We start from the raw sequence: 15,455 nt of genomic DNA, 5'->3' as shown, positions 1-15,455 counted from the left end.
CCCCACTGGGTTTTGTCTTTGCCACCTGCAAGTTACTTGGTACGTTTCTGGATGTTGTTATAGGTTAGGGTTTCCCATGCCTTCTGGAACCTCAAGAGAGAAATCTCTGCTCCATGTACAAACTGGAGAGATGGCAGTATTGGGGGAGCAGTGGTGGTTGCTCTTTTTTCTTCCATTTGCCATTTCTAGGACGGTTTCCACGGTTTTAAAGTATTTGCATGATGGGTTACAGGATATTAGTCCATTGACTATTTCATGCACGTTTAATTTTTGCCCATCCCAGAACTTTACAACCACTCCGAAAAGTGTTTTATTATTGCTCTCACTTTGAGGACTAGGAAAGAAGGCTGAGAGAAGGAAAAGGGTTTGTTTGGGGCCCTGTGGCAGGTCTGGATCCTCTGTCATCTGGTTCTGTGCTGGGACCAGCCCCAGCTGGCTAGGGGACACCTGGCAGGTTTTGGTCAGGCAGCAGCCTGGAGACTCCTCTGTGGGTTTGCGATGGGGGAGCATGGATCAGGACTCAGGGACCCTTGCAGGTGCCTCAAGACCTTTCACGTTCTCTGTAGCCAGTGGGTTCCAAGGTTGGCGCAGGCCCCATGGAGATGTGGGGAAGTAGGAGCAGAATATTGGAATACTGATACCTGGGGGAACGTGGCCATAGCTTTTTAGAGGTTATTACATTCAGAGAGAGGGATGATGACAGTGTGAGGCTGTAGTCTCTGGAAATAAAAGTGAAGACAGAAGTAAAACAGAATTGATTATAATTGGGTCCAGAAAAGGTGAGACTGTGAAGAAAAATCACCTGATTTTTTTCTTTTCATAAAATGTTCTTTGAAAAGTACACAATATAGAAAGAATAGCTTAAAACCAAGCTAAGGAACTGAAAATCTGAATGCACTCGGTCCATGGAAAAGGCTGAAGATGAAAGAAGAAAAGTGTATAAAAAGAAGAGTCTCACATGATAAGAAGATGTTTTCAAGTCCTGTTGTTCTCACCATGTCTCTCCTTTTTTCCCTTAAATAGAGAACTGTCTAATCTTCAAACTAGAAACACCAGGACATAGGTAATTCTAAAAATATTTAAAAAATTTTAAAACCATGAGGAAGAAGGCTGGCATCCCTTACTCTTTGTGTCCAGGCCTTGGTCACTTAGGTCCTGGGCCCCTAAAGAGTGGTATTGCAAAATCATGACTGGTCATCTTTACAGAATCTGGAGAGTGGACAGGATAGGAGACGATTACAAGAATAAGACATTTGACCTCTTAGGAAGGGGGAAAATCTGAGTCTATGAATTACAGATTCGTGAACTCATTTTTAGCCTTGGGCAAAATTCTAGAAGAGATCATTAAGCAGATGATCTGTGAGAGCTTGGAAGAGGAAATAGTGATGACTAGGAGATAGTCCTGAAAACCAGTTGCCAAACAATCTTAGCAAATCCGCCTTGAGAGCAGTTGAGCAAATTAGCTTTGAGTGTGTGAGTTGACCACAGTGTGAATGAGCAGTGAGATGCTATAACTAAAGAAAAAAATATGATCAGAGATGCTTCGCTAAAAATTTGGCTCTCGGGCATAGAAAATATTTATCCAAAATTACTCTCTGATGTTTTCATCCCTTTAGGAACGTGCATTCAGTTTCGTAAACTGCACTTTAAGAGTCATTGGTCAATTGGAGTAAGTACAGAAAAGGTTTACAAGGCACACGGAACTCATCTTTACTGAACAGGCAACTCACCACATGTTAGGCGTTGTGCTAAGTGTTGGTGGAGGGTGTTTTCATACTTAATACTATGAAGAGATCATTACCTATTTCAGATGAGGGAAGAAAGGGTCATGTCAACTGAGTAGTTTACATAAGGCCAATAGCTAGGACATAGCAAAGCCAATAAGACCCAGAATGCTCTCATCCCAAAGCCCATGCTCTTTCCACAGTATGAACCCACCAGGGCAATAAAGGATTTCGAACATGGGCTAGGTGAGGAACCCCTGAAGGCAGAGAAAGTGTGTCAGTTTAAAAGATGAGAGGAGTAGGAGTTCCCATTGTGGCACAGTGGAAATGAATCTGACTAGTATCCATGAGGATGCAGGCTAGATCCTTGGCTTTGCTCAGTGGATTAAGGATCCAGCATTGCCATGAACTGTGATGTAGGTCACAGACGAGGCTTGGATCCTAAGTTCCTGTGGCTGTGGTGTAGCCCGGCAGCAGTAGCTCCATTTGGACGCCTAGTCGGAGAACTTCCATAGGCCGCAGGTGTGACCCTAAAAAAAAAAAGAGGGGTAAATATAAATATAGTGGTGGTTTCCAAATGTCCAAATGGCTATCATTTAGAGGAAGGATTAACCTTATTCTCTAATGCCCCAAAGGACATAATTAGGTCAGTAGTGTGAAAATACCAACAGCAGTTACTTTTTATTAGCCATTTGCTATAAGCAGATCTCTCTGCATACATTTACTCTTTAAACCTCATGGGGGAGGTACAGAACTATGGTTATCCCCATTTCACAGAAAAATCACAAGGAAGTCAAGGTAATGCAGGATCTCACAGCTAGTAAGTAGCAGAGCCCGGACCTATAATCCAGGTCTGTCCCATCCCAGGGCTAGCGTTTTCGGCCATTTCTCTCCACTGAATTCTTATTGGAAGCTTTCTAATCAGTGTAAGGGGAAATTTCCAAGTAATTAGAAGCTCCCAGAAAGGAGGAATGGTTGCTCTGGCAGGGCTGAATTGCCCATCACTGACAAGCACTGAATGATGGATGCAGGATTGGATGGGCCTGATGACTGCACAGGTCTCTTTCTACTGTGTCCTTTTTACATTCTGCGCTCCTAAGAGAGACACATTTACCTACTTCTTAACAGGAGGTGGGGAGCGGGGTGTTGGTGAGTCTGGTGGTTCTTTATCACTCTTTCAACTTGAATTTCAGCATGACGATAAATCCCAAAGCCAGTTTCTCCAAGATAATGTTTATATTTCAGTCATTTACGGTAAGTTTATGGACACAACAACTTGCAGAAGAGTTTATTGCTGTGGCTTTAAAGCATAACAATTCCATTAGTGAGTGAAAATTGCAATCCTCTGCATATTTTGAAATAAAAACAAGAAATTTTAAGAAATGTGAAAGGGGAGAAGGGAATCTAATAAGATCTTAATAAGTAATCATTATTAATACCATGTGAACTAGTTTGGTATCCCACCCTTGATAATTATATTGGAAGTTATGAAAATGGACATGCTTTTTGGAAGTGGCATCAGAACTGCACTAGACTTAGAGATAAAAGATGGCGGAGAGACCTTCTCTTCTGTGCTCATCTTATTCTTTCTCTCCTCCCCCATCCTGAACACAATCACAGTTCTTAAAACCAAGGTTTGACGAAGTAAGGTTGCTTGGAATATATTTCTAGATCTAGAAGTTTGGACCTGAGGCTTCAATTTGTTGATCTGTTAATTCGTTGGTGAATGAAATCACATGGAAAAACTTTCTGCTTCTTGATTGTATTGGTGGACACTTTCCTAAGCTCTAACTAGTTGACTTTTGGGTTAGTTAGAGGTTATTTACCTTTAATAACTTACACATTAAGGAGTTCCCGTCCTGGCTCAATGGAAATAAATCTGACTAGCATCCTTGAGGACGAAGGTTCAATCCCTGGTCTTGTTCAGTGGGTTAAGGATCTGACATTGCTGTGAGTTGTGGTATAGGTTGCAGACAAGGCTCGGATTTGGCATTGCTGTGTCTGTGGCCTAGGCCAGTAACTATAGCTCTGATTCGACTCCCTAACCTGGGAAATTCCATATGCTTTGGGTGCAGCCAAAAAATAAACCTTTATGTGTCTGAACTCAGACATAACAGTCTCCAGAGAGCTCCACTCCAAAGACAATGGCTGCCTCCATGCCCGGTTGTCATCATATTTACTGAAAAGGTGCTTTGTCTACCAAGGTAAAGTTAACCCTGGCTTGCTGCCATCGCTGAGTGCCTTCTATATATCTGAGTCTTGTTGGCAGGCCAGTCTGTCTTCATATCTGCTCTATCAGTTTTAAATCTAGTTCTCAGTCCTTAGGAGGCGTATGTAATAATAGATGAAAAACTCAAAAATCAAAGGATTTGGGGAGTTTCTGTCATGGCTCAGTGGTAATGAACCTGACTAGCATCCATGAGGATTCGGGTTCAATCCCTGGCCTTGCTAAGTGGGTTAAAGGATCTGGCATTGCCATGAGTTGTGGTGTAGTTTGCAGATGCAGCCCAGATCCTGTATTGCTATGGCTGTGGTGTAGGCCACCAGCTGTAGCTCTGATTTCACCCTTAGACAGGGAGCCTCCATATGCCACAGATGCAGCCCTGGGGAAAAAAAAAATCAAAACATTTGATCTGTGATGCCTCTGAGCTAATTGGACCTGACTTCCTGGGGAGAGACAATAGCCAGGCAGAGCGTATTATGGATGCTTATTAATGATATCAAGGACCCCTCCTTCCCTCCTAAGCAGACATTGTGAACCTCCTAGATGCCAGTCACTGTGCTGGCCCTGGAATACCAAGATGTGGTCCTTGTTCCTTCAAGAAGCTTCAGTGTAAGCACTATAGTGTGAAATACATGCTAGGGTAAAGGTGAGACCAGGGGGTTCAGTGGCTCAGACCTGGGGACGAATGCGCAGAGAAGGCAGAGTCTCCAAATCAAGTCTTCAGGGACGCCAGCGGTGTCACAGCAGTTGCAAAAGTAGGAAGATGTATGTAATTAGTTCTAAAGGGCTATGTAGGTCAGGCCTTTGGAGAGAGAGTAGATGCCCCACGTTGAGGAGTTTGGACTTTATCCTGAGGGCAGTGGGAAGCCTTTGAATGGTTTTTAGAGGGAAATGTAGTTTCGTTTTTTTTTTAAATACCACTTCACTAGCAGTGGAGAGAATGGGTTGGCAATAAATGAGCTAGGAAGCAAAGAGACACTGGGTGGGTTGCAAGATCCAGGTGAACAGTAAGAACCTGGGGACTAAGACAGTATCATGGAGCTGAAGAAGAAAGGGCATACATTTCAGAGATGTATTAAGGAGGTAGGCTGTGGAGAACTTGGTCATGGGTGACAGATACTGGAGAAAAAGATTTCTGGCTTCAGTGGACTTGGTACCGTTCATTAAGAGGTGGCTTGGGGAGTTCCCATCATGGCTCAGCAGAAACAAATCTGACTAGTATCCATGAGAATGCAGGTTCGATCCCTGGCCTCACTCAGTGGGTTAAGGATCCAGCATTGCCGTGAGCTGTGGTGTAGGTCACAGATGCAGCTCAGATCTGGCATTGTTGTGGCTGTGATGTAGGCCAGTGGCTGCAGCTCCAATTCAACACCTAGCCTGGGAACCTCCATATGCTAAGGGTGCAGCCCTAAAAAGACAAAAAAAGGGGGAGGAGGGGCTTGGAAGAAGGAGGGCCATGTTTGCTTAGAGGATGACAAGGGGGTGGTTAATGCAGTTGGGAGCATGATGAACTTGAGAAGCTTGAGGCCCAGGCAGAAGATGTTGAGGTGCAATGGGGGGAGCTCCACTTCTTTGTTAGGAGGAAGTGTTGGCATCCTTAGAAGGATAGAATACTCTGTGGGCGGATTACATTAGATGAGTTTTCTTAGAAGCCACGTTAAACACACATAACAACCTCTATTTCAGCATTATTTAGAGTTGGTGGACATGTTAGATGAACTGAAATGACTTCTAGCAGAGTTCAGCAGAGAAACTGTGGTCCCCACCGTGAACTTAAGTTCTTCCCAGGATTCTCTTCTCCACATCACTTTGCAGCATATGGAGGTTCCCAGGCTAAGGGTCAAATCAGAGCTGTAGCCACCGGCCTACACCACAGCCACAGCAACTCGGGATCTGAGCTGTGTCTGTGACCTATGCCACAGCTCATGGCAACACCAGATCCTTAACCCACTGAGCAAGGCCAGGGATTGAACCCGTTTTCATGGATGCTGATCGGGTTTGTTAACCACTGAGCTACGATGAGAACTCCCTTTCTTCTTTTTCTTTTTTTCTATCTCTTTTCTTTTGAATGTCCCTCTCAGGCTTCTTGGGGTCCTTGGGTGAGAATCTCGAGAAAAAGACTACTTAGAGGCTATATTGGTAAAGAGAAGTAAAAAAGGCACTTTACTCATTATTTCCTCTCCCCAGTAGCTCTGCAAGTTGTAACTTTTTCTCTTTCTTTCTCTTTTTAGGGCCACACCCACGGCAAATGGAGGTTCCCAGTCTAGGGATTGAATCAGAGGTGTAGCTGCTGGCCTACACCATGGCCACAGCAGGATCCAAGCCACGCCTGCAATCTACACCATAGCTCATGGCAACGCTGGATCTTTAACCCACTGAGCGGAGGCCAGGGATCGAATCCACATCTTCATTGACGCTAGTCAGGTTCATTACTACTGCACCACCACGGGAACTCCCAAAGTATAACTACTAAGAGCCCCCTTTTACAGATAAGAAAACTGAGCCTCTTATCCTTATAAGAAAGGGCAGAGCTGAGGCTGTGCCTCTAAGTCTCACTCTCTTTCTATTGCACAGCACTGACTAAAACACATCAAGCCAGTGAAATCCTGGGTTGGACATGACTGGTGGTGTTATTGAGGAAAAGCTGTTTTATGGAAATGATCTGGCTCCAGAGGGCTTATCAAGGGCAACACTCTCCTTGGATCACCCAAGATCAGTTTCTTTCATGCATCTTCCACACTTCCCTCCCCCACTCCAGGTTGGCAACACTCAGACTTGGTGGTTCTGGTGGTACCCTGTCCTAGGCCCATCTAAGAGTCAGACATTAAGGCCTTGCTTATAATTGCCCCCCTTCCCAGCCTTTCTCTCTCCCCCATCCCCCACCCAGAGCAGCCAGAGGGTTTTTTTTTTTTTTAATGTTATTTCCCCAATACAATTTTTTTTTCTACTGTACAGCATGGTGACCCAGTTACACATACATGTATACATTCTTTTTTCTCACATTATCATGCTCTATCATAAGTGACTATACATAGTTCCCATTGCTACACAGCAGGATCTCATTGCTAATCCATTCCTAAAGCAATAGTTTGCATCTGTTAACCCCAAGCTCCCAATCTATCCCACTCCCTCCCCCTTGGCAACCACAAGTCTATTCTCCAAGTCCATGATTTTCTTTTCTGTGGAAGGGTTCATTTGTGTCCTATAATAGATTCCAGATATAAATGATATCATATGGTATTTGTCTTTATTTTTCTGACTTACACTCAGTATGAGAGTCTCTAGTTGCATCCATGTTGCTGCAAATGGCATTATTTTGTTCTTTTTATGGCTGAGTAGTATTCCATTGTTATATATACCACATCTTCCTAATCTAATCATCTGTCAATGGACATTTGGGTTGTTTCCATGTCTTGGCTCAACAGCAAAAAAGCCAACAACTCAATTCAAAAATGGGCAATAGACCTGAATAGACGTTTCTCCAAGGAAGATATGCAGATGGCCGACAAGCACATGAAAAATGCTGAACATCCCTGATTATTAGAGAAATGCAAATCAAAACTACCATGAGATACTACCTCATGCCAGTCAGAATGGCCATCATTAATAAGTCCACAAATAACAAATGCTGGAGGGGGTGTAGAGAAAAAGGGAACCCTCCTGCACAGTTGGTGGGAATGTAAGCTGGTACAACCACTATGGAGAACAGTATGGTGGTACCTTAGAAAACTATACATAGAACTACCATATGACCCAGTAACCCCACTCTTGGGCATATATTAGGACAAAACTTTCCTTAAAAAAGACACATGTACCCACATGTTCACTGCAGCACTATTCACAGAGGGTTTCTTTATTTTTATTTAATATTTTGCTTTTTATTTATTTTATTTTGTTTTGTTTTATTTTATTTTATTTATTTTTCCTTTTTAGGGCTGCTTCTGCGGCATATGAAAGTTCCCAGGCTAGGGGTCTAATCTAAGCTGCAGCTGCTGGCCTATGCCACAGCCACAGCAATGCCTGGTCCAAGGAGTGTCTGCAACATACACCACAGCTCACGGCAATGCTGGATCCTTAACCCACTGAGTAAGGCCAGGGATCAAACCTGCATCCTCATGGATACTAGTCAGGTTCTTAACCTGCTGACCCACAACAGGGACTCCAGAGTTTCTTTAGTTTAATGCATCAGGGAGTCAGTCTTCTGCTCACAGGCCTCGATGACGTCCCATCTCCCTTGGGTACAATCTCTGACCCTCAGGGCCTCCTGCGTTCTGGCCTTTGGCTGCTTCGCTGACCCTGTCACTGACCACAGTCATACTGCTTGAACCACACTGACCTTCTGGCCATTCCTTGAAAACTTTGAGCCCCTTCTGAACATCACTGGGCTTTAAAACTTGCTGCTCCCACTTCCTTCAGTGCTTTTGCCCAGATGGTCCTGTAACTGCTCCCTTGTGTCATTAGGTCTTTGCCTCCCTATGCGGCCTACCTGCTGGCCACCCTGTCTGAAATAGCAGCCCCATCATGCTCGGTCCATTGTTTTTCTTCATTTTCTCTTTGTTTATTGATATCTTCTGCACATGAGCTCTGTAAATTCAGGGGCTTTATCTGTCCTGTTGCTCATTCCCCTGGCTGTTGGGATAGCACCCAGTCCACGGTGTGCACTCCAGGGGATTGGCTGAGTGATGAAATGAATACATGGAAGCCATGAGCCTGATGGAGAGGGAAGGGAAGTCACTCTCACCAAGGGACCTAGAATAATGAAATAGAGTGTCTTAGTCTCTCCCAACATACTTAGCATTGCTGGCTCCCTAAGTCTCCTTATTTGGAGGTAACCATGAAGTGGTGTCAGGGAACTCGCCCACATTTCCCTGGGTTAGATGCAGATTTACTGCTCTGATGTGGATGGATGGGAGTGACTTTTTCTTTCTAACATACCAGTTACCAGGACAGATTTACTGCCTAGTAACAGCGTGGGGTCCATGTCCTACCCCTGTCCATCTTCCACATCTGAAGGTCACGCACGGGAGTGTCAATGTTTGCAGAGCCTATTGTAAGTGCCTCCTGCTTTGTGACTTTCACAGGAAGAAGGCTTTCTCTAAGAACTTGACCTTCATGAGCTCTGTCTCCAGAGTGTCCTCAAATAAAAGTTTCCTTGTTGGAGGTTTGAACTTAATGCCATTTTCAGTGCATTTTTCTGTTGCTCTTCCTATAGGATCTTCTACGTCTCTCACGATTCCCAAGACTTGAAGATCTTCAGTTATATCGCTCGAGATGGTGCCAGCAATATCTTCAGGTGTAACGTCTTTAAATCCAAGAAGAAGGTAAAGGGGCAGTCATGGGTCATCTCTTCTTTTCCTCTGACGGAACCCGGGTGCTCCCAACATGGACCCATCTCCCTGTAACTAGTCTCTCTTATTGCTATAATTATCTCTGTTATGGCTCCCATATAATGACAGTCTCTTTCAGTTTGGTTTGAACTTTGTACTTAGTTATATGTGAACAGTTGGAGAGATCTCAACCATTGGGTAGGTGCTCTATAATAGGAACAAGCAGACAGCACCAGGAGTGATGCTCACCTTGGTGTGTAGCAGAAAAGAAGTGTTGCGACTCACTAAGGTGGCCCTTCCTCATATTTCCATGTACTGGTCAGTGGCCTACAAACATGACAGGTGGAATCTAGTTTAGAAGTTGTGATGTTGGTTGTCCTGGATGGTTGTTTGGGTAGCGTAACTTTGATGCTTGAGTAAATGCAGCTTTTGCAATTCTGTAGAGACATGTTTCCTCTCTGTCATTCCTCTGGGAGTCTAACGCACAGAATGGGATTTGGAAACCAGGCTCCAGCCCCGCCTCTCCCCAAGAGCCCTGAATGATCTTATGAGGATCACAATCCCCCATGGGCTTCAGCTTCCTTTTCTATACAACCAGGAGAGTCAAAATCAGCATTTCCTAAAATGCCTCCTGAAAACATTTACTGTGCAAAACTGTTTCATGTTCAAAACTCTTCTATTTAAATTTACTAGGAATCTCTGAAGTTAGAGAAATCCCTTTAACTTTAACTGAGTATTTCTCAAACTGGTTTGGCCATGGAATCAGAGTTTTTCCATGTATATGTGTCTTAACATCCTGGGAATTATTCTTCTGTAAAAGAGGCTTTGGAAAACACTACACCTCCAAGGTCCCTTACAGCTCTGCTCTTCTAGAGATACACTACTAAGCCCAGCTTTCTATTTCCAAATCCCTTTCTTGACGCTCATTCCTTCTTTGAGACTGATGACATCTTAATGCATTTTATGTCATTTTAATAGATTTGTAGGTACCTTGACAAGTACAGATAATAAGAACTAAACATGACAGGGTCAAGATTTACTGCTATTTATGTCCCATTCCCCAGGCTAGCTCCACAAAGAGAAATGTACTTTGCTGATTGAGCCTCTTCCTCTAAGGAGATTTGTGCCCTTCCCCACCTGTTCCCAGGCTTTTTAATGCAAATCATAGAATTGGCTGGAAAGAGGTGGAAAAAGAAAGATGGACGGAAAGAGGGGTGCAGGTTGCCAGATTCCACTTCTGGATAATAGTGCAGTTAAGAGGAAAAAAAGTGTAATTGCAGAGAAGTCAAGCTGCATGGTAAAGAACTGATAGAAAGAAGAGGAGGGAGAGGGAGAGAAAGAAAAGCCAGAGATGCTGGAGATGAGAAATTAGGGTTTAGGAAAGTGGAAAGTGCTTGTGCGGCTTTGAGGTATATCGGATTTGGGGAGTAGAGGAGAGGAAATGCAAAGTATTCCTGAGAATTATGAATTGGATCGTCTGTGACATCAATCATCAATTGACAGATGCAACTAAAGACTAGAATTCCCTTTAATTCATTTTGAGCGTTCGACTATACTTCTGACTTTAGTTTTGCCCAGAGACTAGACCATGTGGACCTTGGAATTTATCAGTGTTACAAGTGACACCGTGTAATTTATAAAGTGCTTTAATACTTCATCTTACTTGAACCTTACAAAATCCCATGTGAAGAAGTTAAGACAGGTGATTTTCACCACCCCACCATTTTAAACTGTGGCTCAGAGAGATTAAATCACTTGCCCAGGGTCCCTTGAATAGACACTGGCTCTATGGAGAGATCTCTCTCAGGGAGACAGGCAGAACAAAAGGATTTTGAGCAGGAAACCTCGGAAGAGGAGATCATTGCATTTGCTTTGCCATCTGATCTAGTGTAGCAGCACAAACACAGTGGGGTCGTCCGGTTCTTCTGCCAAAACCTGAGTCTAAGAACAATGCTCACTGGAACTTTGATCTTGAAGTGGAGTACAGGATGAAGTTCTTATTACCCACTGACAAAGGAGCAGTCATCTAGTTTCCTATCATATCAGTTTTTTTCTATGTCCCGTAGCTCTCGGAGCTAATCCTCACCTCTGGCGTTGATTTTCTGTATCCCTTTTACCCTCACCTACTGAGACTGTAGCTCTTCAGAGTTGGTTCTCAGGCCCTATGCTGGCCTGTCTCCATGCAGCCAAAGGAATTGTTTCCAGGCAGCCTAGCCTGAGAGACTCGTTGCTGCTGAACTATAGGTGGAAGGGCTAGTTTTCAAGTCAGGAAAGAAGTGAATTTATTGTTCAGCAGAGAAAGCAGAATTGAGGAGGGGCAGGGAATACATCTGCAAGGTTTTGTACACTTAACCTAGTTCGTCTCCAAATTTGGTGATTTACTTTCTTATAAAACACTTTCGGTTTGGAGAGATAAAAGTTCACTTGGGAAGTAGTTTTAATGGGCAAATGGTAGGAATACTCAGGAGATGAGGGGGAAAGGACAGTCTATTCTGAGGAAGTGTGTCTTGCAGGGATGTTTCTAGATTGCGGGAGGTTAGTAGGGAGGTCTCTCTCTCTCTCTTTTTTTTTTTTTTGTTTTTTTGTTTTTTTGGTTTTTTTTTTAGGGCTGCACCCATGGCATGTGGAAGTCCCCAGACTGGGCAGCTACAAGCCTACACCACAGCTACAGCAACACCAGATCCGAGCCCGCTCTGCAACTACTCTACAGCTTGTGGCAATGCTGGATCCTTAACCCACTGAGTGAGGCCAAGGATCAGACCCATCCTCATAGATACTGGTCGGATTCATTTCCATTGGGCCACAACGGGAACTCCCCGTAGGAAGGTCTCTTGATTGGAAGCAAGCAGACTGGAATGTTCTCCAGAGCCCTCATGTTGATCAGAGTATAGAAGAACCTGGTATGAGCTCCTTGCTATGCCAGGGCTTTGGTTATTCCTGTTGGCATCACATCATGTGCCCTGTGTTTGTACCTGTAGCACAGTTCCCACGTCAGGCTTGTCATGTGGGTCATCCTTACCTTACATTCGCCATGGGGAGCAGGACTGTCTCTTCTATTGGTTGAGAATACAGGTCAGGTGTCTCAGCTGGTAGAGAGCTCCCTATACCTGGCTCCCAGCACAGTTGTTGTTCTGAACCTATGGATCTTCTTTTAGTTACACGTGTAGCCATTGTGACTCTTGTACTGGAGATTTTAATCTTGAGCTGATTTTTTTTTTTTTTCAGTTGGGCTTTCGCCAGAAGTTAGATAGCAAAGTATTGCAGGAAGGTAACATACCACCAGCTATTCATCCAATACTCTAGGTTATCCAAGTTTTAGCCTTATGTGAAGTCAAATTACTTTTATAAAAAAATTTTTTGCTTTTTTTGCTTTTTAGGGTCACACTCATGGCATATGGAGGTTCACAGGCTAGGGGTCATATCGGAGCTACAGCTGCTGGCCTACACCACAGCCATAGCAACGCCAGATTCTTAACCCACTGAGCAAGGCCAGGGATCAAACCCGCAGACTCATCATTCCTAGTCGGATTTGTTTCCACTGTGCCAAGATGGGAACGCCACAAAAATTTTTATATATATAATAATTATATGTTTAATAGTATATAATATATAATTTCCTCCTGTAATGCTGTTGCCATCAGATTTTTTTTGTTTATATAAATACAAAAAAAAAAAAAAACCCTTTTTGGTTTTTTAGTGGCAGCTGAAATATTCCCAAATGTGATCATCAGAAAATAAGCCATTCTTTTTACCTTCGTGAGATAAACTCCCTGACTCCTAAGGTGTAGGAGTTCATCCTGCTGTGCGTTTCAGAATCGCACCCCTGCCTTATTGTTTTATGGCAGTGGAATTCCTCTTCATCACGTTTACATGTGTCTTTCACTGGGCCCGATTTCTGAATCATGTTCCAGTTGCTTGCCCCATCATCTGGACGCAGTACTCATTTGAGCATAATGACACTAAATCTTTTTTCCAGATCAGTATGATAAAGGAGTGAGGTACAATAAAAAAAGAAAAATACAGTCAGCTTTGGTTACTTGCTCTGTGGTTGTGACTGTTCTGTACTCTTTATGTGAATGATCTTATTTCATTCCCACAGCAACCCTGGGAGTAGGTACTATCAGGCTCTTCATTTTCTAGACGGGAAAACAGAGGCTTAAGGGACAGAACTCATAATAAGTGAGAGAGTCGGAACTGAACCCAGAAAGTCTGACTCTGGAGCTCACCTTAACCACTGCATTCTCTTATCTTCATTAGGAATATCTGAGGAAGTAGCCTTGTTCTCCAAGACCTGTTAGTAACTGGATTCTACTGTAATTGTTACTGGGGTATAAAGAGCTCCTTAACTCTGAATGACCCAAGTCACTTTAACATAGATTTTCCTTTTTTTCGTGGTGTTTTTGTATGGTCAATATTGGCTCCATTTTTATAGTGGAAAGAAGAAAGGGCCCAGGGAACTAAATCGCCTTTGATCACATAGTGAATCAACAGTGCCACTGAGATAAGACCTATCTTCCAGCTTCCTAGACCAGATCATTGGTCACTTAACTCTGTTATATGAAACTCATAAAAGATACATGAGCCTCTCTGCACTTGAGTTTCTCCAGCCATCAAAGAAGATGAAAGGCATCTCAGGAATGTTGATTTTTTGTGTGTGGAGTGAGGTGATCTTCAGGAAACAAATTTTGCAAATGTGGGGGTGGGGGGAGCAGAGGGAGGGGCTGGGAGAAAGGATCCGAGCACTATTCAGAGGAGTGCCAGAAAGGAAGGGTGGGGGGAGGGTCTTTTCCTTGCCCAGAGAGAGCATCCATTGGAGACACTTCCTAAGGCATGGCTTTCCTGTTTCCTCTCCTAGGGATATAATGATAGTATTCATCTGCAAGGGCTTTCGCCTCTTGCAAAGCCTCTGCAGGGTCTCCTGACCTCTCCTGTGGAGTGGATGCCGCGCTCCTGTCATTTTCTCCCAGGCCCAGGGGGATGTGGCCGCCTGCCCTGATTAAGTGTGACTGTACTTATTAGTGCCTCAGTGCGGGAAGTGTTGGTGATTAACAAGAGCCGTAAGAATCTCCCTGTTATCGTCATAGGCAGCTCCTCGAAATCCTGCTGCCTGCAATCACAGCTCAATTGGTTTGGGTTAGGAGAAATCGTTTCCTCCTGTAATGCTGTCACTATCAGATCAGGGGCTACAGCAGAGAAGTTTAACTGTCCTTTAGAGCTTGCAATGGATCTTGAATAACAATGACAGTCATGTACTAAAGAATAAGGCACTTTTTCCTGGCCATGCTTAAGATATAGAGGAGAGATAGGTCCTAAATTTAGGGAAAGAGTCTTTTTTATATCTTAAATGCTGGGTGGGGTTGGCTTGGGAAGTCAAAATGTGGAAATCATAAGCCTCGGAACTCATCTAGTCCAAACCTCTCTGTTTATGGAGAGGAAATCAGAACTTGGAGGAGTGAACTCACTTGGCCATGGTTACCCAGCTGCTTCCTGACAGTACTGAGATTATAACTTGGCCTTCTTTTCTCTATGGTACTGTGGTTCATGGACTAGCAGAGTACAAAGAAAAACCCAGCAGTCCATTGGAAATTTTAAGATCTACCATCCCCTGTCAGTGTTGAAAGTCATACCCACTTTGAAGCTAAACTTTCCTCATAGTGATCAATATTCTGGTGTCCAAGGTATTGCCTCGATCAAATTTTATGAGCCTGTCAGGCATTTCAGAGCCTTACTTCACTGGATCTTCCTCTGTGTAAAATTCCAGGTATATTTTCTTGCTTCACCATCACAGATTCTATAGATTGAAATCATTTGATAGATATAGGCTTAAATCTTTTACTAAGGTTCAAAAAAAAAAAAAAACCCACATTAAAGAAACATGATCTTCAGTTCTATTTTTGTTGAGATTCTGTGATGGTGAAGGTCAAGAAAAGGTCACTGTACTTTCTGTGATAGATGAGAAGAATGATGAACCTCTGAGTTGTCCTCACACTGACTTATTGGGCTCCAATTCCCTAGAATTCAGAAGCACTTGGTAGATAAATTTCAAGTGCTCAGGAGCTATAGGTGGAGGGGAAGAGGTAAACTGGAGCAGAGAGCTGGTAGAGTAAGAAAGATACTTGCTTATAAGAACTGTGGCCCCACTCTCCTCTTCATTCTCTGTCATTGTTGTCAACATCATCT

General features: G+C 43.6%; 1 protein-coding gene across 1 annotated transcript in view; it reads left to right on the top strand.

The window, feature by feature from the left end:
* The window catches only part of NOS1AP (nitric oxide synthase 1 adaptor protein), a 315,689-nt gene that overhangs the window by 266,144 nt on the left and 34,090 nt on the right, over positions 1–15,455 (top strand). Inside the window, 1 exon segment of the mRNA NM_001435327.1 lies at positions 9,161–9,269. Within this exon segment, the coding sequence (NP_001422256.1) occupies positions 9,161–9,269 (109 nt within the window).

Source organism: Sus scrofa, chromosome 4, assembly GCF_054392235.1.
Source record: "Sus scrofa isolate SSC_HxYL_T2T_F1_AM1 chromosome 4, Sscrofa_HxYL_maternal_Yorkshire_Landrace_v2.0, whole genome shotgun sequence".
Taxonomy (NCBI): domain Eukaryota; kingdom Metazoa; phylum Chordata; class Mammalia; order Artiodactyla; family Suidae; genus Sus; species Sus scrofa.
Note: the sequence above shows the minus strand (reverse complement) of the source record. Positions and strands in the feature narration are given on the sequence as shown.